This window comes from Protopterus annectens, chromosome 1.part2, assembly GCF_019279795.1.
Source record: "Protopterus annectens isolate FY-2018-M chromosome 1.part2, PAN1.0, whole genome shotgun sequence".
Classification (NCBI taxonomy): domain Eukaryota; kingdom Metazoa; phylum Chordata; order Ceratodontiformes; family Protopteridae; genus Protopterus; species Protopterus annectens.
In genome coordinates, this window is record NC_056727.1 from 476,687,630 (window position 1) to 476,714,608 (window position 26,979).

Genomic DNA, 26,979 nt, shown 5'->3' on the forward strand with positions numbered 1-26,979 from the left:
TCATACTATAGGTTTTGCCATCCTAGTTATCTCATTAAGTTCCGCACAGTGCAAAAGACCATAAAAATCCCCTCCTAGCTAGAAAAAAGTCATATTTCATAGTACAAAAAAGCAACACAAACAAAACTCCCCCTCTGCACACACAGAAAAAATGGAGCTTAGTGTATATTGCATCTCTTCCTGTGGTTGCTCTCACACCTCATCAATTTTCCAAAACTAGGTGATGCACAATTGCAGAAACTTTATTGATTCTGAAGACAAATCTATCTCCAAATCTTCATCAGCAGACAATGTATAGTCATCTTCACATAAAAAAAAACATATTTTCCTCAGTCTGAAAAAATTCTTATATAATGCAATTCTGAATCCCCAGTCTTGACAACCTCCCATTAGAGTGTTTAAAGACTACTGCTAGACCTTCACTGCCAACCCAATTACCATAGTTATAAACAGATCCATTATGGGAGGACTTATGCCCCACTGCCGGAAGCAGTTTGTCATTTTTCTTGTTCATAAAGATGGCTCCTCCACATCCCTAAATAATTACAGATTATTGCCTTACTGTCTTCGCTTTCTAAAATATTCACAACAAAGATTAAGCCTTAACCAAAACAAAATGCACCTGTGCCACAAGCCACATGACCCGTCTCTGAAAATTTCTGCAACATAGTGAAATAAATAAAGAGCTATATTAAGGTTAAGCTCTTTCATTCAAAAAAAAAATCAGAACTTCATTATAAATGATTTTACAAAATATCACAGATTGAAATAACCCAATTAGTAGTCACATGATTAAAACAGTTTACCTTTGAAAGGCTGAAAATTAAAAAGACGAAATGCAATTATGCGGAAGTACAATTTCAAGATCACAAATGTGTGAATAGATATTGTGCAATGTACAGGAATGCGAATGCACTTTTCGCTGTATTAGGTTTCGCATGTATGAATCCGAGCTTATGCATTGTCGCAATATTAGGAGGTGAATCCGTTACATGAAGTAGTTATTCGTAGCTTCCCTGAACCGCATAGCGTGAATAGCCGAGTGTTAAAGTAACAGTTTGTAAAGACGCAATGCAGGTAAGGAGTACAGAGAATGTTTTACAACGTGCAATGAGTGAGTAGTGGTTTTACCGTAACAGAATGGTATCTGTATATTTACAGAGTGATAAAGCAGATAATGTGCATTATAAGCCTGGAATATTCAGTGCTGTGATGTCACCACCACAACACAGAACAGGAGGAAATTGTTAGGAGTGGATGGGCACCAGTACTGTCAGGAGAAGGCTGTAAATGTGAAGCAGTATTGGTGCTGCATAAGGAAAAATAAGGAGAAGTGTAAAGGCAGGTGTGTCACTGAAGTGGAGTGTGACAGTTATAAATTATATGCTCCCAATGTCCCTAAAACGGAGGTATTCAGGGTACGTGACCAGTTGAAAAGACGGAAAGAACACTCTACAGAGGACCCATGTAAGGTGGTCTCAGAAGTACTAGCCACCACTTCCTCTGATGTAATTCATGAACTACCCAACACAACTGCCTTAAAACAAAGTATCACTAAACATAGATATAACAAGAAAGCGGCCACCTTTAAAGCCATGCACTCATTGAGTGACCTGAGCCCTGACATACTACCCATTAAATCGGGTGCGTTATAGTACATCACAGCAGCAGTGATAATGATAGTTCTGGTCATTTAGTTGTGATAACTAGCGTGGAAAACCTGAAAATACTGTGTAACTCTGAGTACATTATGGCAGATGACACTTTTCCAATCAGCACCTCTGAATGTTGCCAGGTATATAGTATACACTGTGCTTTGGATAATGGAAATTGTAGGAAAGTCATTCCAGTAGTGTATGGCATTTTGCCTTGCAAGTCTGAACAATGCTATGTTTTGGAGTATTGTGTTGGAGTTATGTGTACAGCATGATTTGAGATTAATGCCTAATATGGTCCTTACTGATTTTGAAAGAGCACCCTTAAATTGTATAAAGAGGCATCTAAGTGGGTCTTCTGCAAAGGGCTGTTGGTTTCACTTCTGCCAGATAGTCTGGCGTCAGATTCAAAAGTTACATTTGGCCTCTGAATTTGGAAGCAATGTGTCATTTGCTATGCTTTGCAAGGAAATCCCAGCACTGGCATTTGTTTCCCTAGAGGATGCTGCATGCACATTTGCGGAGAGTGAAGCAGATATGCCAGATTATGGTAAACCACTGTGTACTTTCTTCAAGGAAAACTATATCCTGGGTAGACCACGTAGATATGGTATGCATGGTACAACCTCAGAAAGGTTGCCACCTACATTTGAAATTCCCTTCTGGAATCAATATGATACATGTACAATGGGCTATCCTCGTAGCCAAAATGCCGTAGAAGGATGGCATAGAAGGCTACGTAGTTTTGATGGGGAAAAAGCAGTTATACTTGTTAGATGTGTTGCATGCCATCCAGTTGGAGCAAAATCATGTGGATGATCTGCATATTAGGCATGAGTTGTGTGTACCATCGTCACCTAAAAGGAAAAGGCTAATGGATAAGGAAGCTTCCTTTGAAATGCTTCTCTGCAACAGGGCTGAATTTACTGCACGAGGCTTTGTGAAATTAGTTGCTAAACACTGTTCATTTTAAACATGGCGCACTAATTCTAATGTATTAGGAAGATGTTTGACTTGGATACCAAGCTATGGAGCATTTATGAAGGTGGAATGTTTTCGTTTCTAGATGTGATTGCACTCTGAAAATGGACTGTAAGCTGCGTATGTCACGTAAATGTAACGTGATGTTTGCAGAACCAATTACTGTCCTGTACACTTCTTTCATTTGCAGGTGGTTGGTGATTGGGTTTGTTGTTTACCTCTATATGCACAGGAGTTACATGATATATGCACAGGTTCGAAAAAAAGTCGAAAATGGATTTCCACTACCTGTATTTCGACATTTTCTGAATCGGTGTTGCGATTTTTCAGTGAAACGAGTCGCTTATATGAATGTTCGTCTTTTTGATTTTCAACCTTTCAAAGGTAAACCGATTAAAATATTACCTAGGTTTAAAGTGCAGTTGCCTACTAAAATAAAAATAATTGAATAAAACTCCAATTCACAAATAAAACACTTTTTTAAGTTAATTATAAAAGTAACATTACGATACAAAAAAAAGTGTTTGTGTTGTCAGATAAATTGGTAACAATCTGCCATTCAAGAGAACTCGACAATTAAAAACAGGTAAGCCTTGACAAGAAACAAACATAATGCGGTAGAAGTTCCACATTTGTTTGAGTTTCACAATTTGGTAACACATAATCTTAACACACTATTAATAGATATGATGTAATTTAACTAAGACGTTGGCATGTATTACGCCGCAGCTGCCAGATCAATTCACCATACTTTAATTTCAGCTCCAATGCCTGTCCCCTGAGTATGTGCTCAAGAACAACAAACAGAAACTTGGAAAGCTGTTTACATTGCAGAGTGAGTGTATGAAGTTCATTTTTGTTACTTTTTTTTATATTGTAATTTTGTTCAGAAATACACCTGCATATAGTTCTCTCCTTCTTACCCACAAAATACTGATAATAATCACAGAGACATAAATAGATCACTCCTTTTGTGTCACGTGAATATTTTCCATTAAATATTAATTTATTTTTTAATTTGTTGAGCTTTAATTCTGGGCCTGCATAGATGAACGTAACACTGTCTGCAATGACCACATTTCACTGCTCCTTTTCAATTGCTTTTACTACCAGTTGCTTTAGGTGCATGTAATTCTATTTTTCCTTTATGTTAATATGCCTATTATATGTAAAATATGGCCCTTCAACTAATGTTTCTAAGGCTTCAGCAAAGCAACTAAAGATTTTCCAGTTTTCTTTCATGATATTTTTATAGTGTTGGTATCAGACCAATACCTGAATATCATTGTTCTACTAAAGTTACCACAGTTAACAGATTCTTTTTGTAGTTAGCAGGACTATTAATAGCTGTTAGCCCTTCCCCTAGAATTGATTTATATTTGGTCCCTCCTCCTTTAAGGATTTCATCCATTAGTGTTAACAGATGTTGGTAGCAATACCTTCCCTTCAAAAATGTGCCTATCAAAATTTCCAGCTCATTTTTAATAAGGTGTCACCTGAAATTATCCTTGCAAGCCTCACCATCTGAACTTCAAATAACCATTTTTTTTTTTGCCACAGAAAGTTGTAACTTTGAAAATGTAAATATGAATTTGAGAATGTAGGCTTCCTGTAAATGGTTGAAATAAACATACCTGTTTCAATGTTCTTGTTGATGGTTGTATCTAAGTAGTTTATTTTTATATTGGGCATATTGTGAGTTTCAGAAAATAAGTAGTCACATTTAAATATTCCAGAAAGTTCATTAGTGCCCCGTCACAGCCATTCCGAAAAATAAAAATATCATCTAAAAATGTTAAATATATATTAGAATATTTGGGAAAAAGGAGACGTGAAAAATATTGCTGTCTCCAGTACCACATAATTAGATTGGCATAGGGGAGTCATTCCGCTCTTTTGTTTAAAGAATTCTCCTTTGAAGTGCATTTATTTATTTATTTGCTTGCTTTTGTTTACTATGAAGGTCTATCTAGGAAATTAAATGCCCATTTTCAGCAGATGCCCAGGTAGAAAGCTCCAAAACAAGGATAGAAATACATTTTTGACAAGTCAAAATAAAAACGGTTAACAAACATTATTTACAAAGTATTTCAAAACAAACAGTCAATAAACATTATATACAAAGCATATCTGATTAGGAAAATACATGCTTTCAAGATATTGCAAGTAGAATCAAAAATACTATATTAATACACTTGTAAACTATCCATAATGGACAGAGTTAAGATTGCATACTTCAAACTGTAGGTGTGGTACAGTTACTTAGTTTATTAGTTGTCAGGTGATATTTTAGGGTGGATTTTTTTATTTTTTTTTATTTATTTAACATTTGTTGACCGGGAAAGTCTGACTAGGTTCCACAGATCCTGTTTTCAGCGGAGGCCCGGGGAGAAATGCTCCAGAAGCATGTCTTTAGAATGTGGGAGGAGACTGGAGTACCTGGAGTAAACCCACGCGAACGCAGGGAAAACATGCAAACTCCACACAGAAGGCACCCCAGCTGAGAATCGAACCGGAGAATCTCTTGCTGTGAGGCGACAGCATTAACTGCTGCACCACGGCGCCGCCCCTATTTAAATTGTATTTAAATTGTTGCAGGTTATTGAAAGGCCTGATGTGGTTTGGAAGTTTGTTCTATGCCTTGGATATGGTGACAGAGAATAGTGAGTCACTGTAATAATTATTAGATTTATTTAAAAAAGTTAGTTTAAGTTTTGACAATTTTAGGGGTTTTTTTGGTACATGTCATTGGGATGTAATTTGGCAGCAAGGGAGTTTTAAGTGGACGATGAAGTACTTTTTGTGTTGTGAGCAGCTGGGAGATGGTGATGTGTTGTTGAGGATATTGACTGCTGTGCAGTTATGGGAACAGTTTGGAAGGCTGTAGGCAAATTTGATAATTTTGCTGTAGGTCCTTTCTGATTTGTGTTTGGTATAAGAGTTGAGATTTCTGATTATTGTGGAGGCATAGAGTAAGCTAGGAAATAGAAGGAAGGTGCCAGCTATTTTTTTATTATGATCACTCACAGGTGCTTTGCTCTCTTTATCTAGATTGCAGTATGTCTGTTTGACTGCAGTGTCAATGTGCAGATCAAGACCTGTTATCAATGATAACTCCTAGTAATTTTGTGTTTGTGATGTTTTCAATTTTTGTGTTGTTTAGAGAGATAATATTAAGATCAGGACTGTTTTGATTTATGTTTTAGGAAGGGATGAGATTAGTTTGGTTTTGATGGGTTTTAAGAGTAGTTGAGAATTTTTTAGCCAGTTTTATATAGAGGTGACTGCTTCCTGTGTGATGGTTTCTAAGGTGGGAAGATATGGGGCTGAGCAAACTAAGTTTAGTCAAGCATACTGATGATTCCTTGTACCATTAATGCAGATATTGAAAAGTACAGCCAAAGTATGGAGCCTTGGTGGACTCCTGAAGTAATTGCAAGGAATGTGGAGTGAGAGTCATTCCATTTTACAGACTGGCTGTGATTGTTTAGGTAGCTGGTGAACCAGTTACTTGAAAAAGTTTTGCAAGGCCTATAAGATTTAGTCCTTGGAGGAGAAGTTGATCTAAGACCATGTCAAAGGCTTTTGACAAGTCCAAGAAAATGGTGGAAACAAAAAGTAATCAAGTTTTTTTACTTTGATTAATGGTATCTAGGAAGTATAGCAGGGCAATTTGGTTGCTGTAGTGGGGTTGAAAGACAAGTTGAATAGAAAAAAGTAATAAGTTATCAAGTAGAAAATCTATGAGTTGCTGATGCATGCATTTTTCAAGTACTTTGGAAAGGGGGGAAGAATTGCAGTAGGGAGATAGTTTGACTGTTTGGTGAATGTGCTACCTTTATGTAATAGGATTATGAAAGAAGCTTTCCATAGAGCTGGAATGTAGTTTTTTCTGTAATGGACCTTTTAATTAAGATAGATACAGGGTAACAAATGGTGCTATACTGTGGTATTCGGGTGGTAGGTTGTCAGGGGACTAGTGCTGTAGGTTTCAGGTTTTTAATGTATTTTTTGATGGTATTTGTCTGGATGGTTGCTAAGTTTGAGTCGGGGTGTGGAGCTATGGTTGGGGGGTTATGTGGGGTGGGTATAGGTTGTTATTCTTTGAGTTAAGTAGAGTACTGGATATAAAGTATTTGTTGAATTTTTCTGCAATGTCCCTGTTGGTTTCAGATGGGAAAGGACTTTGGGTGGACTTTCTACCTGTTTTTAGGAGATTGTTTACATTTTGGAAAAATCTTTTTCTTTTGGGGGGGGGGGTTATATGTGTGGTTTGGTTTGTGGAAAAGAGGTTCTTTGTATCATAATAAACGTGTGCTTTTGTGCGGTTTCTGAGACATCTATAGCTGTCTAGGAAGGATTGGGTCCTGGTCTTGTGCCATTGTTTCCAGTCTTTTTCTCCGTCTCTGTCTCTCATGACTTGTTTAGTTTGATGGGTTAGGCATAGGTCACAATTTATTTTCCTCTTGGGGCTTATTGGTTTAGTATGGTTAAGAAGGAGTTACAAAAGTGACAGACAGCTTCATTTAGAGGTAGATATTTGAGAGATTCCCAGTCACTTTGTCTAAGTGTGTCATTAAATATGGCTTTATCAAAATTGGTTAATTTTCTCACAGAGTTGAAGTACAGGGCATTAGGGTGCTTATGGTATTCTTTGTTGATGTAGGTGGGGTGATAATCACTGAAAAACTCTTGGAGGGTGTTAGCTAACGTACAGTTTTCAAGGTTGGTTGAGAGTATACAGTCTAGTATGGATGTTTTTTTTTTGTTGGATACTTTGTCAAATTAAGTTGGCTGTTGGATCAGCTGAGTAAAATGATGGAGATTAATATTATGAGGGTACAGTTAGGTTTGTTAGAGGTCCAATCTATGTTATGGTCATGGTGCAGAATGGTTTCTTGCTTGAAAGTAGATGATAAGTAGCTAAGTATGTTTTTGGAAGTTTTGGCATTCTGGGGGGATGTAGCCAGCTATAATGATTATAGATTTCTGATTGTTTAGGTGGAGTTTGGCTACTAGTATTTCTTCATTGCTGTGTTGTGGAATAGTTGGGAGATAGACATGGATTTGTCCGGTGGCTTGAAAGATAATGGCCACACCCACAGCCCTTTTACCTATTTGGTCTTTTATGATGATGGGGTAACCAAGAGGAATGATTTCTTCATCTTTAATTTCAGGTGTCATCCAGATTTCAGAGACTAGGATGTGGGGTTGATGTAATTCAGTCCATGCATGAAGGTCTGATATCTTGATACTTCGAGCTTTGATATTATATATTTTAGGCTGGAAGAAGAAACTGAGATGTGTTGTGTTTTAGAGGATTGTAGAGGAAGGGAATATGCTTAGGGTGGGCTTGTGCTGGGCCAGGGTTGGGGTGTACATCTCCACTCTTATTTTGGTTTATTAGGGTGGGTGGCAGAGGTTTTGAGGTTATGGAGAAGTAGTTTTGGTACTTTTCTGCACTGGAGTTTGGGGTTTTGTATTTGCTGTAGATTAGTTATGTATATTTTTGAGTAGGATGTTGTCTATGCTGAAAAGGGATGGCCAGATTAGGGAGTGTATCGGTGGACAGGGGGTAAGTAGATTGCTGTGCAGGACTTGCTTTGTGTGTAGGTAGGGCATGATTCATAAATAGTTAATTGGCATAGAATAGTTAAAGTTCCTATTAGGGGAATCAGATGTATATGCCTGATGAGAGGTGAGAAATAGTGGTATAGAACAATACTGAAAGGAAATGGAAGGAAGAAAACTACAAAACATATTGGGATGCACCTATTGGGTAGGAAGTTGATAAGAAAAAGATAGGGAAAAAGATTGTTGTTTTCTGATTTGTAATTAATTGGTTATTTATTAGGTTTTAATTGGGTGGCTATATTGGCTGGTATGGGTAGTGAAACATCAGGTGATATGTTTTGGCCAATAGAGTTTATTATATGGGGTGGTGGTGGGTCAGGTGATATGCTTTGGTCAATAAATTTAATGATATGGAGTGTAGTGATGCCACTTGTAGCATGGCTGAGTGGAGTGGGGCTAGTCCCCAGAGAAGAGAGTCAGATCCTGAGTTACGGTAATTACAAAAAATATCTGTTTATACAGCAACAGATTAATCAAAATCTAATGTTAGGTATTTTTTATTGTGTGGGTTGTTTTTATCAGACAGGCTACAGGGTTGCTGCCTGCTATGTTTCTAGGGAGCTGCTTAGTTTTAGAAAGAAAAAGATTAAAATGCAGTATATATGTTTTGAGGGTGACCAGGGAGAATAGTTGTAGGGGACAGCTGCTCAGCTGAAGACAAGGCAACGTATTACAAGATATACCAGAAACAGTACATTTAATGCATTGTTTAGCAGTAAGGTAAAAACTGCTGGGTGTGGTAAAAACAGGCTCTATTGGCATACTAATAACATTTGGACATAAGCCAGTATTTTCTTGCTCTATTAATGTCTTCTCTTGATTTAAACTTTCATGACAGGCAGAATAATCAGAATGGGCAAATCTTGTATGAGAAGTAGCTGAGAAGGATATTTAGTTGCCCAGCACTAGTGGGAGATAGCTAGTTCTCTTGATTTGAGCAGATGTATTCCTTGGGGGGAGCTTTAAATGCATGCTGTATGAGGTTGGATGGTGAACGATATGGATTTAAGCAGGCATTACTATTGTGATAGATTGCATTGGGTGGGTGAATGTTTGGAAATGGTCCTGATATGTAACTCTGTCTTCAAGCAGGTTTATGATATCATTAAAAAGTGGAAGGAGAGTCTTGGGATTAAATGTGTGGATCTGGGGGATGGCTGGGGAATTTTTGGTGGGAGGGGAGCAAAGTGAGTCACACCTGTCCACTAATGTGGGAGACAATCATCCTGGGCCTTCTCAAACCCAGTGAGTCTGCACACCCAGTCCAGCAAAGGTAAATAAATGGCATGAGGCAGAGTAAACTAAAAGTAAAGCTAAGGCAAACCCTGCACAATGGGGAACAGTACAACTGCAATGATATAAAACTGTTGTCCAAGACAGTTTCTATAAGTGTCATGAAAACATTAACATCCACATTGGAAATAAAATCACATGCTAAAAGGATCCCATGGAAACATTTTAAACCTTTTACATGTGGGAGGGTGGCCTAATGGTTAAGGTGTTTGCCTTACAAACACAAGGTACAGGGTTTAAATCTCACAGGGGATAACTGGCTAGGATTAAAATGGCTCACAAGGGCAGTTGGCCTAGTACTAACCTATGGATAGCAGAAAACAAATTCACCACATCTAAGGTGACAAAGATCCCTTCAGAATGTTACTGTATATAATTAACTTGAGGTGTTTTATGTGCAGTATTGATAATTGAATTTTTATTTAATTATTTTTACTTTAGTGAGCAAGTGTACATTAAACCTAAGTAATGTTTTAGTCATGCAATTACTAATTAGGTTATTTAAACCTGTAATGTTTTGGAAAATCTGTTCTGAAGAAGTCCTGATTTTTTTGGAAAAAAGTGCTTAACATTAATAAAGCTCTTTATTTACTTCACTTACTTTATAGAATTCTTGAGAGTGGAGTCATGCAAGCTGTGGAGCTGGTTCATTTTATTTTAGTTCTTATATGATCACAGTACCCAGTTATTGTTAGAGTGCCCTTGGGGTTCAGTGCTTAACCCAGTCTTTGTAAAGAATATGGCATAAAACCTACATAATGTCAAACATATCCAACACATGCATTATTCCAACACTGCCATCTTTGATACTTCTTCATATACACTTTGTCTCATTTTGCAATTATCCTTTCATGCAACTGAGATATTGCTAATTTGAATGGGCCTTCTTCTAGATACTTCAAAATACAACTTATACTTTTCTTCCTTAAACCACTCCCAGCACTGATCCCCTAAAATTTTTCTCACGTTTTTCCTGATTTTAGTCGTTTTTCCATTTTAATCCCACTTAATAATACAGCAATTGGTATTACTGCAGTTGCTTAGGTAGATACAGCTAAGATACTTAGAATCCACTTAAACAACCAATTTAAATTCAGTATAATATCCATAATGCTGACAGAAAACCAGCTCTATGTTAGACAAACTGTGTAGGGTTAAAATCTGCCCTAACAGTCAAAGCCAGATTATCCTCAGTTAGGTTGCACCTCATACTTAGCCTTACGTGTTCCTCATCTTTTTACAGATCTACTTACACCATTTCCAAATAAAGTTCAACATGTATATAACAGGATCATCCATTTCACTTCTGAATAAGACAGCAATACCTAACACTGTCTTTCCCTATATGAGCTTATCTGACTTGAATTCAAACGTTAATCCAATAAACTTCTTTAGTACCCCAATTACTCATCTTTATCTAATGCTATCACATGGGCAGTCCTTAATACAGTCTTAGTGCATCCACCAGCTGCCCCATATTCCCATATCACTCAGCAAACACAACGGTCCATGTTCTCTGCCTGCACCGACAAACTCTATAACAAGATAAGAAGTGCCAGTGACTGATATATTTCCAAAACCCTGCTAGTCCCACACCTCATTAACGGTTGGATATGCAACTGCAGCATTAGTTAAATGTAAACTAGCTGCTAATCTACATAAACTTTACTGCATCAGAGAACCAATTATATTAAACTATGTTAAAGTGTGAATATCTTTCTAAAAAAATTAGTTGCTTTTTGTTATTGTCGTTGCATTAGTATTTGCTTATAAATTATTATATGCGACATTCACAAGTGCAGTAACTGTTTTTATTATGTATAAATCTATGCTAATTTATGTTATCGTGCTGATCAGTAGTCACAGTGATTTTGTTGCCACTAATATTGCTTTGTTTATTTTGTAGTTACCTGTCAGGACTTCTCTGAAAATGAGACTTCCTAGCTGGATAGTCCGAGTTAGCAAATGTAAATAAAATGAATGAATAAATAAATAAATACACATATGCAATCATATATAAATTCAGATAGTTCATAGGTAGGTACTAGCCTATCTGCCCAAAGCATTTATAAGCCTAGCCGGAATTGTGTTGGCTTTCGCCGCCCCCTTAGATTAGTTCTTTGTGCCTCTGTCCAGCAGAGCCACTGAAGTGATCCCCAGGGTAAACTTTCTATTTCCTATCTACTCATCGAGGATAGATTCCTGAGTTCCCCCGCTGAATTGTGTTCTATCCCTCAAATTTTGTGATTTTATAGCTATACAGTAAGCCCTTAGAAATCATTTAAATACCGTTTGTTACAGTTGAAGACTTCTTATTCCTCATAAAATGCAAATTAGTACAATCATCTTATGCCGTTAGCTTTTCAGATTTAAAATGTGTTGTTGATTTGAGCCTTTGGCCTAATGATTTTTGGACTTGTCATAATTTTAAAGCAAAGTGGTTGACATTTATGCAGTGAATGTGCTGCTGTGCTTGTCACATGCCCACGTCAGTGACGCAAGCCTGCAGGCTGACATACAGCATCATCATACTGCACAGGGTATTTTATTTGTACAAAATCATGGGCTACATATACATAACTAAGTAACAGACTCAAAGTGCCAAGAGATATAATGCTACCTTCACCTGTTCCTCTCCAAGGACAACATCGTATTGTATGCCTCACCCTCCTTTCTAGCCAGTTGATTTTCAGAATGGATGAGTGAAGTAGTAATCCATAGTGTCGATGCTGCAATATAGGGCTTGATTCTGTAGAAAAAGTCATCTCTAAATCTACATCAGCACAATGTATAGTCATCTTCTGATAAATATCCTCCTTTTTCTCTCCTAACAGTTTTCATTTCCTTAGTATGAAAACTTCTTATAAAATAGCCAGTATGCAAAATATTCCCTTCTTTTGTTATATGCTTACATATCCATTTCTGCATAGCTTGAAACTTTTGTGAACTTCAATTTTTTATTTTTCTGTACTCACCATACATTTATTCTAATATGTCTGTTGTCCATTCAGTCTAAATTGTGAGAAAAAGCTCTAGTTTCTTCATAATGGAACAGGGTATTAGTAAAACAGTTGTGCAACATTTTCACAATAGTATGGATTGTGACCTAGGGCCAGTAGATGTATACAGTTCCAAACATGAAAGAAATTAGTACAAAGAGTCTGTACTTAAAGCATTGAAGCATTAATGAAACTGTATACTAGGAGAAAGAAAAAACTTCTATCATGTTTACTGATGCAGAAAAATACATAAGGGTAGAATAAACCATCAGGGGGGCTATCCAGCCAAAGCACAGATAATTTGTAACTGCAGTATGCTCATAGTCCTTTGTGGGACAAACCAAAAGAACACTCAAAACATGAAAGCAGAGCTCAGATTTTTGATTAGGCTAGGCAAAATGAAATTTGTTACAGATAAACAACTCAAGAGAGAGAAACCATGCTCTCTCTCATCTCTTGGATTCCTTGAGACTGAAAAAGTCAGAATGCCACTGTGTGAAGAGAATTAACATTCTCCACTCAAAGGTGTACATTTACAACGTCACATGAATTAAGAAATGAATGATGCACAATGATTCCTGCAATATTTGTATGAATTTATTGATTTATGCAATTGGTTTGTTTCAGTGTTTATAACATAAAGTAAGCCTAAATTCAGTGAAGCACTTTTATTTCCACAAAGGATTATGGATTGTAATAGACTAGTGCAGCAAAACATTTTCATAGAGCTTATTTTAAACATTTTGTGCACTGATTGCTGCAGTGTTTGGTATTGATTCAGTGTCTTAATTTACCATTTTGCTCCTTCCCTTAAACAGTACTAACATTGTCCCATCATAGAAGTGATGAAATTGAAAAAGTGGGATTTATTAGGCAAGGAACATCATGAACAGAGTTAAAAATCACTACCCACAAAGAACAGTTCATAGGTTCATTGGTTAATACTAGGCAGTTGGTCATGTACATCATTTGATGTCTAACCAATACAATTTCCATGCTTATTGTCCCTTCTGAGGGATTATGGGGCCATACATGGAATGAATTTATGGTTAACCTTCCATTTGTTTAAGTTGTGCATGAAGAGGTTTAGGGAATTACTTTGCTTAATATGAAGGTGAAGGATTCTTGAGAGCAGTATTTATCCCACCAGCAGGTTGTTCTGCTTATACTTGTTAATTCAAAATAAGTAAAAATTATATAATGCATAGATACAACATCTGACAACACTATATGAAAATATTTCTACAGGATCACAGTCCTGGATAGCACGTTAGAAATACACGTGGTTTCCTTGAACTTGGTACTATTAATTCATGATACCCACATGCCTGAAAGTTTTGTCTGGAGCAGGAGAGAAGGCTTCCTCTCTTCCTAACTAGAGATACTGACAGATGTAATACAGGCTGAATATACTGGCTTATCTACAGGTGGTCGAGGTGAAATTAAAAAGACAGAAAAGCACAGCATTGAAGTCTATTCTCCGTAGGAAATCATTGCTTGTGTGATTTCTAAGTGGGTGCTGGCAATGAATACCTTTTTTGGGAGACTTCTTCCTTCTTCAAGTTGGTGTAACCATAAGTTGGTATATATAAGTTTGGGGTATGTGTGTGGGGTGTGCAGGGGACTTGCACCCCCCCCCCAAATGCTTAAAGTTATTTTTTTTTCATCCTTCTGTATCTTGAGCATCATATTTTGGCATTTTGCATCATCAGCATTGTGGACATTGGCAATTCATAATAGAACCCAATATATTTTGGGTCAGATTCAATAATAGCTACATTAAGCACAGATATGATGCAGATGAAAAGGCATGTCACACACAAGGTAACATGCTATTTTGTATTCATTAAACATCTCAACACCTAGTGTAGAACTGCAAAACAAAATTAAATGGCAGCGTATGATAATATAGCATAAGCAGCCCCCTTAGAACTGTGGGTCATGACACTCATAAGAAACCCACACAATCCTACCAAGCAAGGATACAGCAATGTCCATGCACAAACTATAAATGTCATAGAATGTGTATTTAGCTTGCTCAAATCAAGGTTCCAGTGTCTAGACACCTCAGGAGGTGCCCTGCAGTATGGCTCAGCCACTTTTTCTGAAACATTTACAGTCTGTTAGACATTGCACAATATCATTCTCAGAAGACAGCTTCAACGAGGTCAACTAGGGGCAGGACCACCGTTTCCAGTACCGCAGACAAGGCCAGCAGTTCCAGTAGATACAGATGGGTAGCCTGAGGGAGAACTACCAGTCACAGATGCTGCCAACAGACATAAGTGTTCACAGTATGCCATGGCTGTGGTTAAGAGGCAAAGGATAGTACACACACTGAATACCTAAAAGAAAGAATATTAACACATACAAATATTAAAAATGATGCCTGACAAAATGCACAACCTTTACTTAACCATGTAATGGTTGTACTTATTTAGCATCAGAGACAGGCCAAGCACCCAAGGAGAGTTCTCACATCTGCATTATTACCAAAGTAAGTCCAGAACCTGTATAGAAAAAGTAATACAGTTGTATAAATAATTACTGTGTTATGCAAATTCCCATAGGTCCCTAAGGTGATACATGTCCCAGGTGTACAGTAATGTCAGTAATACCTTATCATCGATATTTACAATACACAGTTATGGGTTTTGCTCACTAATGTGCATCAAGCCTTTGCCCACTGTATATAAACTGAGCAGGTCAAGGGTAGCATCATTTGCACAGGTATAACAGTAAGCAAGACTTAAATATCTACTTTGACTGCATGAGTAACGACAGTAACACAAAAATAGTGAGGGTCAACAATTACAGAATAAATCATGCACAACTGATTATGAACTATGAATAAAAGCATTTATTCTGCAATACAGTTTCATTAAAGGGAGGTTCTGAGTAAGCAAATATTAACTATCCACTCTGAGCATTAAACATATATGCAACCTGAAGCCACAGAGCAATCAAACCAAAAACAATCTTTTCATATTTTATCAGCCAGCAAAACAAAAACAGAATATGTCACACAGGGAAAACTCCTTGGAGTAATGCTTGATGATAATCTCAGATACGACCAACACCTACTCCTAGTCATCAAAAAACAAGCTGAAAATTTGAACCCCTCTACAGGGCTAGGAAATTCCTCACTATTAACTCCAGAAAAAAAACTTAGCACGAATATACTTACTTCCATCTCTACTCTATGCCTCACCTTTACAAATCTTAACAATCGAAAATTAACTAGAGATAGCCTATAACAGAACTGCAAAATTTGCTACAAATAATCCTCACAAAAACAACTGGATAGAATTTAAAAAAACACCTCAACTACTATCAGCTTATTATAGCCCATAAACTAATAAAGTTCCTAGAAAAATGCCCATCTCTAAATGTAATATTACAGCCCTCTACCACTGATTGAGCCCTATAATGCAACAACAAAGCTTTTCTACCCATCACAAAATTAAATAGTGCAAGAGACTCACTACACTCTAACCAGGTAGCAAAAATCTGGAATGAATTCTCCCCTGAAATAAGACAGGTAGACACACTTCATGTCTTCAAAACATCACTAAAGAAACACCTGCTAAATAACTGGTTGTGCTCATGTGATACCTCAGGCTACCCCCAGTCTGTACTCAACCTAAACTCCACCTTCAAAGTTACACTCCCATTACTTAACCTTTCTGTACCCTAATCTCACACATGTAACAATGTTACATTCCCATTATTTAACCTTTCTGTACCCTAATCTCACACATGTAACAAAGTTACACTCCCATTACTTAACCTTTCTGTACCCTAATCTCACACATGTAACAAAGTTACACTTCCATTACTTAACCTTTTTGTACCCTAATTTCACACATGTAGCAAAGTTACACTCCCATTACTTCACCTTTCTGTACCCTAATCTCACACATGTAACAAAGCTCCCATTACTTAACCTTTCTGTACCCTAATCTCACACATGTAGCAAAGTTACACTCCCATTATTTAACCTTTCTGTACCCTAATCTCACACATGTAACAAAGTTACACTTCCATTATTTAACCTTTTTGTACCCTAATTTCACACATGTAGCAATGTTACACTCCCATTACTTAACCTTTCTGTACCCTAATCTCACACGTAGCAAAGTTACACTCCCATTACTTCACCTTTCTGTACCCTAATCTCACACATGTAACAAAGCTCCCATTACTTAACCTTTCTGTACCCTAATCTCACACATGTAGCAAAGTTACACTCCCATTATTTAACCTTTCTGTACCCTAATCTCACACATGTAACAAAGCTCCCATTACTTAACCTTTCTGTACCCTAATCTCACACATGTAGCAAAGTTACACTCCCATTATTTAACCTTTCTGTACCCTAATCTTACACATGTAGCAAAGTTACACTCCCATTACTTAACCTTTTTGTACCCTAATCTTACACATGTAACAAAGTTACACTCCCATTATTTAACCTTTCTGTACCCTAATCTCACACATGTAACAAAGTTACACTCCCATTACTTAACCTTTTTGTACCCTAATCTCACACATGTAACAAAGTTACACTCCCATTACTTAACCTTTCTGTACCCTAATCTCACACATGTAACAAAGTTACACTCCCATTATTTAACCTTTCTGTACCCTAATCTCACACATGTAACAGTTACACTCCCATTACTTAACCTTTCTGTACCCTAATCTCACACATGTAACAAAGTTACATTCCCATTATTTCACCTTTCTGTACCCTAATCTTAACTCATGCAACTTTATATCTCTGTCACTAAGAAATATCACTGTATATTCTCCCACAACTGCCATTTACACTATTCATCTATAAACTGCCACTCCACCCTCCCAGGTAACTACCGCTACCGCTATTTTCTTTAATACAGGTCTGTACAAGCTCTCTACCTCAATATACCTAATGTTTCATATAACTACTTCTCCTCTTAAGTTTTATCTCCTGTGAAATCCCTTGCTGCCTTTGCTGCTTTTCTTTGTACTTCCAGTTGATAAGCACATTACATAATATATCCATTGTCTATCTGTGTAATTTCTCTGTAACCAACTATCTCATGAAAAAAAATCTATTTCCTTAAATTCATAGGCTATTCTATGCCATATAATATGTTCCAGATGTATTCATATAATTCTGTTTTCATGTAACTCAATGCATTTTACAAAATGTCATTGTTTTTTTTTTTTTGTCTTTAAATGTACTTGCCTAATATGTGGAGCTTTTCTCTCCAGGCCACCATTGAAAATGGGGTAAATCACAGTCATACCTCTCAACCTGGAAACATCAAAAATCTGGACAAAGGTCCATGAAAAGTAGGTACAACTATCCAAAACTTGGGACTGTGATTAGCATAAAATGTGCATACATAATTCTGTAACCCCGCCCACTCCGTTGGAATTGTCGGATTTGTGGGATATAAACAACATGAAGATTGAAGTCACTAAATAATAATAAATAATGGTAGACACTTGAATTTCAGACTTTATATCCCTCAGATAATACAACAAAAGCTGTTATTCTAACACCTATCTGAGATTACAGGAGCAATATTTAAAATCTATCCCTATTTCTGGGACTTTGTCCAGATTTCTTGCTCTGAGAGATTGAGAGATATGGTTAAGAGGGGCAGTGCAGATTACTTGTTTTCTTCTTGTCACCATAGAATTTGCTGTTAAGGAATATATCATATACTGTAACCCATGCAGAATTTAGGTGACATTGCTAACCTTACAATACTTTCTGGGGGAGGATTGGCACAGTTAAACACACAAGTGACTTGTGTAACTTGTAATAGCATGCATAAAGTTGTGTGCTTTACAAAAATTGGCATTTTAAAACACTGTAAATTTTAGCCAGTATTACAAGATGATGCTTTTAATTGTTACACGCCTCTTAGCTGTCACCTATAAGGTCTGTCACTCAATTTAGCCCTCCAGATTAACTCTCTGCATTGTGGGAAATCTGTGGTCACATTAAGATACTGGTTAGTCATATTTAATGTATAACTATTAGTGCTGTTGCCACTGTGTGCAGATAAATAGTTATTAATAGAAGACAGAATTTGGACAGCCTACACAAGTTCATCAATCCCTATCACCACTTGCGTCACAAATTCTATATTGGAAAGCAACTTATTTTCAGCTGTCATCCCATTTTAGTTATCATTATAAAATCCAGAATGTTGGAAACAATGCAACAATAATTTTCTAGCTTGGAATGTCTGCGTGTATCCTTTAAAACATATATGGAGCTGTTTGGAATGCCTGCATGTATCCTTTAAAACATACATGGAGCTTTTCCACCTTTTCTGCTCTTTATATAGTAGTCACATATATGTGTTTGCAGTTTTGTTTGTCTGCTCTGCAAAGTTCAATGAATTTCTACATTCTTTTTCCATTTCATACATCTCAACTATGCTACTTGCACAAATCAGCACAATGGATCTGCTGGTTCCCGGATCAACTATGCCACTTGCACAAACTCCACAAAGACACACACAGAAAATGAAAGAGAAGAAGTCAGGCACTCTGCCAAGTCCTGTCACATCACACAACAATGAACGAACTGTACTAACAAAGTATCCCTGGCTGATTTTCTCTTTTTACACAGGCACACACACACACACACACACACACACACACACACACACACACACACACACACACACACACACACACACACACACACACACACACACACACACACACACATACATACACATACACACTCTTTCTCTTTCTCTCTCACTCTTACTAGACACAGATAACTCGCTGTTAGAAGAGCTCCAACTGTGAAGGCAGGCACTCCAATGCATACGTTACACATTTTTTAAAATTCTTTGTCAGTTGTCACTTACCTGGAGATTGAGCGACTTGAGCCTCTGGAGAAAGTAAATTTTGTCATCCTTCCAATCCTGAATCTTGACACAGGTGGACTAGGTGCACTGCCTGACTACGGACTCTGTACTAGAAGATTCAGAAGACAAAGAAGTGTAATTTTGGAAATGAAATTATGTGCACAGGTTACCGTCTCTACTTGCTGCTGCTGGAATTACTAGAAGAATGGAAGTTATTAAGCTGTTGTCATCACGCATGCCCCCGCACATTGATGATATTGTGGATACTCTGGTGATGCATGGTGATGTCATCAGGAACTGTAAACCTGGATAAAAAAATGGTAATTAAAAAAATCAGGAATTGAGGGTGCCACTTGGGAATTCGTGTTACCCCATTATTTTACCCTCAAAACCAGTAATTACTGAAGAATTTGGCATGGTTGAGAGGTATGACCCCAGTCAAAACTTCCCAGTAAACAAAGAGAAATAAATAAATGTGCAAATGGCAGGGCACAGTTATTATCACTTGTACAGTGTGTGGTGGGGTGACAGGAGGGAAAGCCTGACACCAAAGAAGTAAGTGTGTGCATTAAAAGAAAAATGTGTTCCTTAAGTATCCAATTTGCAGGGCTCATAGCAGGATATGTTTAGCAGCCAACAGTACTTCTTAGAAAAGTAGTTTGTGTGTGTGTGTGTGTGTGTGTGTGTGTGTGTCAGATGGTATGGGCAAGTATTTGTGTAATGTGTGTGTGTGTGTGTGTGTGTGTGTGTATCTCTGCATGAACACACTCAAGCACTGTACTAGCACTACATCCTGGCATCTCAGACAGGCATGAGCCATGTAGGGTACACTAGTCATTTCAGCACTATCAGCCCCAGCCATGAGAACTACCATTGCCAAGAGTTGCACTGCTAGTTTTATGGCCCTGGTAAGAATTCTGGGTGCTATCCAATCATGACTGATGTCTGCTGGATGAGCTGTCAGATGACTGCACCCAGGACAGTGACCATGCGGTCTGTGTTGTCTGGGTGTGGACACCACAATTACAGATGAAGCAGTAGAAGTAGTGCCACAATGGAAGCAGAATCATGTACTGCCATGTTGCCTAACACCAGATGATGTAGCAGCTCTATGGCCATGTGGATGCTGCCTCCCCCCAGCAGATGCTCCATTACAAACACTGCCCAATCCATTGTGTTATTCATCCTGTCCGAGTCATCCACAATGTTTAGGCAGTCTCATATGCCAGAATGCACAATGTTTAGTACTCGCACTTTCTCTTGCCATCATGGAACATGCTTGTGTCTCCATGACAGTCCTAGACATACATTGTGTGGCACCTACTGACACACCAACACCAGGAACAGGGTAGACAGAAGGCTTTCTTCGTGCAGCACTAACAATACACATATGTGCCACCTTGCTCTCATGATGGCTATGGGAAAAGCCAACCATTTCTTCAACTGGAGTAACCATATTACCCTGATCAGCTGTGTCACCCTGTCCAATGTCTGAGGTCTCTGTGTCATAGGTATGTGAAGGCATACTGACTGTCCTAAATGGGGGCAGAAGATGTTAGAGACACAACCTCAATGTCAGACTGACCCTGTGCACCCCCAGACTGTGCCTCTTCATCACCACCATCATCATCAGAGGTAACTGATACTCTGACATCAGGTGGCAGGAGTTTCACAGTGCCACAGGCAAGATCAGTTATGATAACAAGTAAGAAAAAAAAGAGAATAAACAAAGCTCGAACCTATACTATGCGAAATGAATCTTACAACTTAAAAGATGCTAATGCAATGAAATCAAATAACTTTTAATTTACACATACGTCTACCTTTTGGGTATTAATAAGAATATAGAAGGTATGCTTGCCATGTGGATGTCATCATGCGATGGCAGAGCCACATGTCCTTATGTATAAGAGAGATGAAACAGAGATGATAAGTATCACCAAGCAAATGATAGAAAAAGCAGAAGAGAATTGCCTTTACAGCTGCAGAATAAAACACTTCTCATAGAAATTGTTGCTCTTCACTGGATTATCACCACCCCATTCCTCCTTCCTTTTCCATCTCAGTCTGTGTCTGTAATATACCCCCTGTGTCTCTATCTCTCTCAATATATATATATGTGTATATATATATATATATATATATATATATGTATACATATATACACATAGGACATATATATGCAATGACAATTATTTATTTAAATACCATACCTGGCATTTCTGCAGTAGACACACTTTGGTTGTCTTCCATGCATTATACACAAAATACATGAAAAAGTAAGACTTCATATCCGTATACACAACTTAATGCAGTTTGTCTCTCTCCCTCAAATGTAAAACAAAGAAATAATGTGTAATAAAATTCATAGCAGGACTGACATTTCTGTAATTCTGTAGTACTTTGCAGCATTAAAAAATACATGTACACCTGTAAAGGAAAAGTGGTTAGCACATTTTGGTCTGATATGCACTTCTGTGGAGGTCAGCCAGGTACAAAAGCAAGACTTAACAAAATTGTCAATACTGCTAATGCCAGAACCCATGACCTTGGTAATAATTAATTCACCAGTCTTCTGAACAAAGTGGTCATCTTTCAAGATTGACAATTTTCATTAAACTGCCATCATTAAGTCAAAAATTCCTGCATGGTCAAGAAATAACTGTGGCATACATGAGAATATTGTACACAGTACAGCAATACTTCTATTGTGAAATGCAATCCATAAGTAAGGCTCAAGTACATCAATTTGTTCATATGAATGTATCCATCCATCATAGACAAAATACATGAAAAAGGGAAGGCTTCATATAAATACACATAACCTAATAATTGAGTTTCATCTCACTCCCCCAAATGCAAAACAAAGAATGAATTTGGATAAGAAATTTCTTGCAGGACAAACATTTACATCATTGTGTAGTGCACTGCAGCATAAAAAAATAATTGTACTCCTGTGAAGGAGAAATGCTTAGCACTTTTTTGTTTGATATGCACTTCTGTGGAGGTCAGCCAGGTAGACATCAAAATCCTTGACAAAATGTTCACTGTTACTAATGCAAGAATCAATGACCTTGGTAATAATTAATACAGCAGCCTTCTGAACAAAGGGGTCAGATTTTAAGGTGGAAAATTCCATTAAACTGTCATCATTAGGTAGAAAAATACAGCATGGTCAAGAAATAACTGTGGTATACATGCCCATGCCAACAGCTACTGAGAATAATGCAAAGAGAACAGCAACACTTGCATTGTAAAATGTAAACTATAAGTAATATTTAAATGCATAAATGTGTTCATAATAGCAACCTACCTTTGTAGCAAGTCAGTTGTGAAAGTTGAAAACAGTTTGCAAACTAAGTGGCAATAAGTAGCAGTATTGAGCTTTCGGTATCCATACAGTCTCCCCCATGCTACATTACTAGTTCATTAGCTACACAATTAGCTTTATATAGTGCAGATTCAGCTCTCTCAGCTCTGTGAATATGGAAATGAGGTATAAACACATTAGCATTCATGAATTTCACAATATGCCCTAAGTGCAGAGAATGTAAACATGGTGTAAGGACCTACACAATTGCATGTAGATGCCCTACCGCTGGAAGGACGAGCAGTGAGACATGTTACCTGCTAAGTGCTTGCAAGTGTGAATGATTAGTCTGACTGCAATATCAATCAGGGTGTGTTAGGGAGAAGGGGCTTATGAGAAATTTTGTGATTACCATTGACTGACTTAGGAGAGCAACATTCCTTATGTTGATATCAGTTATTTCTGAGAAAGGTTTCTGCCTCTCAATGCAACTGTGTCTGCAATGTTATGGAAGCACATTACTCATTGACACATATATCAACTGCAAGGCAAAGCATATAGCAGACTTGTTAGGGAAGCATATATAGAGGACTGATGTTCACAAAGTAAAAAGAAGCAAATAAGTGCAGTGTTCACAATTTTTTATATTGTGTGAGGAATGATTTATCTTCCCTGTTGCCAATATCACAACCATGCAGAAGACAAAGATCAAGAATTGTTGCTGTTGCACCTGTTATGTCAATTGATACTATGTCACATACTTAGTATAGATAACCTTTTCGCTATCATCACAGTATGTGTCATGTGCTGCATATCTACAAACAAGTTACAAACCATGAAAAAACAAAAGGAACAGACGCAGTACACTTAAAGTTGAAATACTTGAAGCTGGAAAAATGATGGAAGCCACTTAAATACCTGCACTGTTAAAACCAATGTGACACCTCTTCATGCTTCACAAAAACATGTAAAGAATTTATTCTTCATAAAAACAAACAGAAGATTAGCGCTTTCATCTTCTTAAATGAAATCTTCTTCAGATAAAATCCACAAATAAACCAGTTTAATTTATACGCTTGAATCCAAGAATCATGGCCTGAGAAATAAGCCACATGGGTGCCAAGCCCCCATGATATCATACTTAAGCAAAGTAGGAAGAAAGACTTTTTAAAAGGCCATCCACTTAAAAAACATTATTAAAAATGAGTTAATACAATAATATTACACTATCCAGTTTTCTCATGGTCACAAGAAATAAATCACATCACCTTTCTAAAGATTTAAGTTTTAAAATAGAGGTGATAGATAACTGATAATTTAAACTGGGCTAGTTCATGACATTAAGTTTTAATTGTCAGCAAAGTCCAAGCTTTTCAATTTTTAGTGTCCATGGACTCCCTCTCTCAGGCACAACAAGATTATCCAGGATAAAAAAAACTTAAAATTCTGATCAGGGTAATCTATAATATGTTTGGGCAAAGCATTAGTGTCCTTTTTAATCCTAATGTCATAATTGTGCTCATAGATTCTATCACATACATGTCTTTCCATTTTGCCAATATAGAACCCTTTACAGTATTTACATTGAGCACAGCAAATGACTCTTGTAGAATGACAGTTAATAATTCTTAAGTTTTAGCTGGACTGCATTAATTTGAAAGGAAGTTCTATCTCCTTTTTTAAAACATTGCTGCTGAAAACAAACTAAGCATCAGCACACTGAAGTAGACTGATCTCTGGGGTTTGGTCTGCCATCTCTCCACCATGTGGCTGCAGGAGCACCACTACAGGCAGCACAGACACCCAGCACATCTGCGTCACAATTTGTCAGTGTTGCCTCCACAACCCCTGCCCTACCTGTTCTACCTGCATCAGGTAGCTCTGCCCTGACCGCTGGTGCAATGGTACCCTCAAGGAGCAGTAGTAGTGGAGGTGGCAATTTTGTTATCTGACAGAACCTGACAGAGCTGGTGGAGGATATAATAGAAAAGGTCCTTGGTGCCCGAATTGGCAGAGTTGAAATGGTCCTGAGTTGAATTGCAAAAATTATGCCATATCTGACATTGACACAGGCAGCTGACACAGGAGACAGTGATGACTCTTCTGAGGGTGAGGACTAGATTCTAACTATTATCAGGCTGGATGTGGCTCTGCCTCTGAAATCCCCTATCCGTCCCCAATCATGCCATCCCCCAACCTTTTGTGTCCATCATGATCCCTGTCTGTTTCTTATGTCCTGTTTGTCTGCACCTGCTATCTAACCTACCCTATGCACCTGACCCTTTCATTCTTCATCACCTTCCCCATTTCTCCCTCTGAAAAAAATATGCCCCATTAGTAGTTCTCTAGTCCTCTCATGTGTCGTCTTGACAAACTATCCTGCTTAGTATGCTAACATACTGCAATCTTGTAGGCTTTGAACAGAGATTACACAATTGTTAATCAATCCATGGTATGTTTGAGAGTAAGTGAAGCACCAGTGGCAGAAACTATTACTATGTAAGAATGCATCTTACAGCCTACTGCAGAGTTAATGCAGAAAACTGTATCATGTGAAAACAGTTATGAGTGAATCATAATGATAATCTAAAGAGAATTATAGTGGCTTATACAGAAAACACCAGATTTTTATCTGCACAAATTAGCATACTACAATTCTTACTTTCTTACTTGCTGGAGGACTGGCTGTTCATTTTTAGAAGATACTGAATGAATGGTGGCCAAAGTTAAAAATAGCAGTTTACTTCCTTTAAAATGATCATTTATTTAGTCTGTTTCTGATGTTGCATGTATTTTTAATGATCTAGTAACATCTTTTAATCCAAACAGATTAAATATAAGCATCATTTTCTTTCCCCCTTCAAATGAAAGGATTTTATTAACATAAATTGCAAATGCAGGTCTTAAAAACAACAGTAATTAATGCAATCAAGGAACATTATTTATTGCAACAGATTAAATATCAAAATGCTGATTTTGCTTATTTAATAGTCAATATAGTACAGTACTTGTACATATCATTACAAAAGAAAGAATGAAAGGCAGAAGATAAGCAGAGCAGCGTGCTGGAAACTAAATTTGCTACCTGTGTTTTTTTCCCTAAGTAAAGCATGGTTGTTGCAAAAAGGATTAGAGTGGTTAGAAACAGCATTATATAGCACAGAAAAAGCAATAACAATGCACCAGAGTTAAAACAGAATAAGGAAAAAGTAAACATGCACATGAAATACATTTTAAAAGGCGTTTGTTGGGAGATTAGAGAGTGGGGACGCTTGTTTCAGTAGTCTGTTGGGGATCCATTTCTGAAAAGAAAGACTAATTAGGAGGAAGTAAAGCATATAAATGCATCTGCATAATCATATGAATGCAACTGCTTTCCAGAAACATAAATGACCTTGACTTCCTTGTTCTAGGGCATAGAAAAAGACAGCTGTGAACTTCTTCCTAATTTTAGCTACTAATATATCTGTTTGGAGTATTGAGGATTGGGTCTTTAAACACTAACTATGACTTGAAAGAATATACCCCATCCAAGCATGAAAAATCTTTGCAAACAACATTAGACTCCTGTAACAATGTCTTTATCAACCTCATAGTGCACCTATGAATAGAGACACGGGATGGAAGGGTAACCACAGAGGAGGAGAAACAACTCAGGAAACAGAACTTATTTCAAACAATTTTATATTTCCAATCAACATTTTCAGCTCTAAGTAAACTACAGTTCTGATATTTGGAGAAGGTATTACTCTCTTCCTCCCCATTGAAGTCCCCTTATTTCCAGTCTTTTTCTCTGACATCCAAAATAATAAATGCTTGGGTTGAGGATACATCACAAAATAAAAGTGCTAAATTAAGGAGGCCTCTAACACTGAATTCATATTGCACAATTGGTATACAAAGTTCTGAAAGTTTGCATGGGATGAGTTCTTGTTACATGAATAACCCTGAAGCTCAAGGACAGCCTGCAATCACCTGAACAGTTTAATACTCTAAAATTCATTAAAAAATGAGAAGCTGTTTGCTCTTACAATGGGAACCAAACTTCTTTTCACACAGATACTCTACTGGGCTTTAGATTTTGTTGTCTCAGACATGAATAGAAGCAAAAAAAAAATTAGAGGCAAAAGTAATTTCCTTTTCAAAAAAAAAATAAAATGTCATGTGCCTTATAAATATGATTCTGTGAATTCGGAATCTAAGTGACTTATTAGCTGCACACA

General features: G+C 37.3%; 1 protein-coding gene across 1 annotated transcript in view; it reads left to right on the forward strand.

Annotated features, from left to right (window-relative positions):
* Positions 1 to 1,056: 1,056 nt before the first annotated feature.
* LOC122789681 (bifunctional protein GlmU-like) overlaps positions 1,057 to 26,979 on the forward strand; it is an 889,366-nt gene continuing 863,443 nt past the window's right edge. Inside the window, exon 1 of the mRNA XM_044057111.1 lies at positions 1,057 to 1,077. Coding sequence (XP_043913046.1) covers positions 1,072 to 1,077 — 6 coding nt within the window. The 5' untranslated portion in view covers positions 1,057 to 1,071. The remainder of the gene's footprint in view (positions 1,078 to 26,979) is intronic.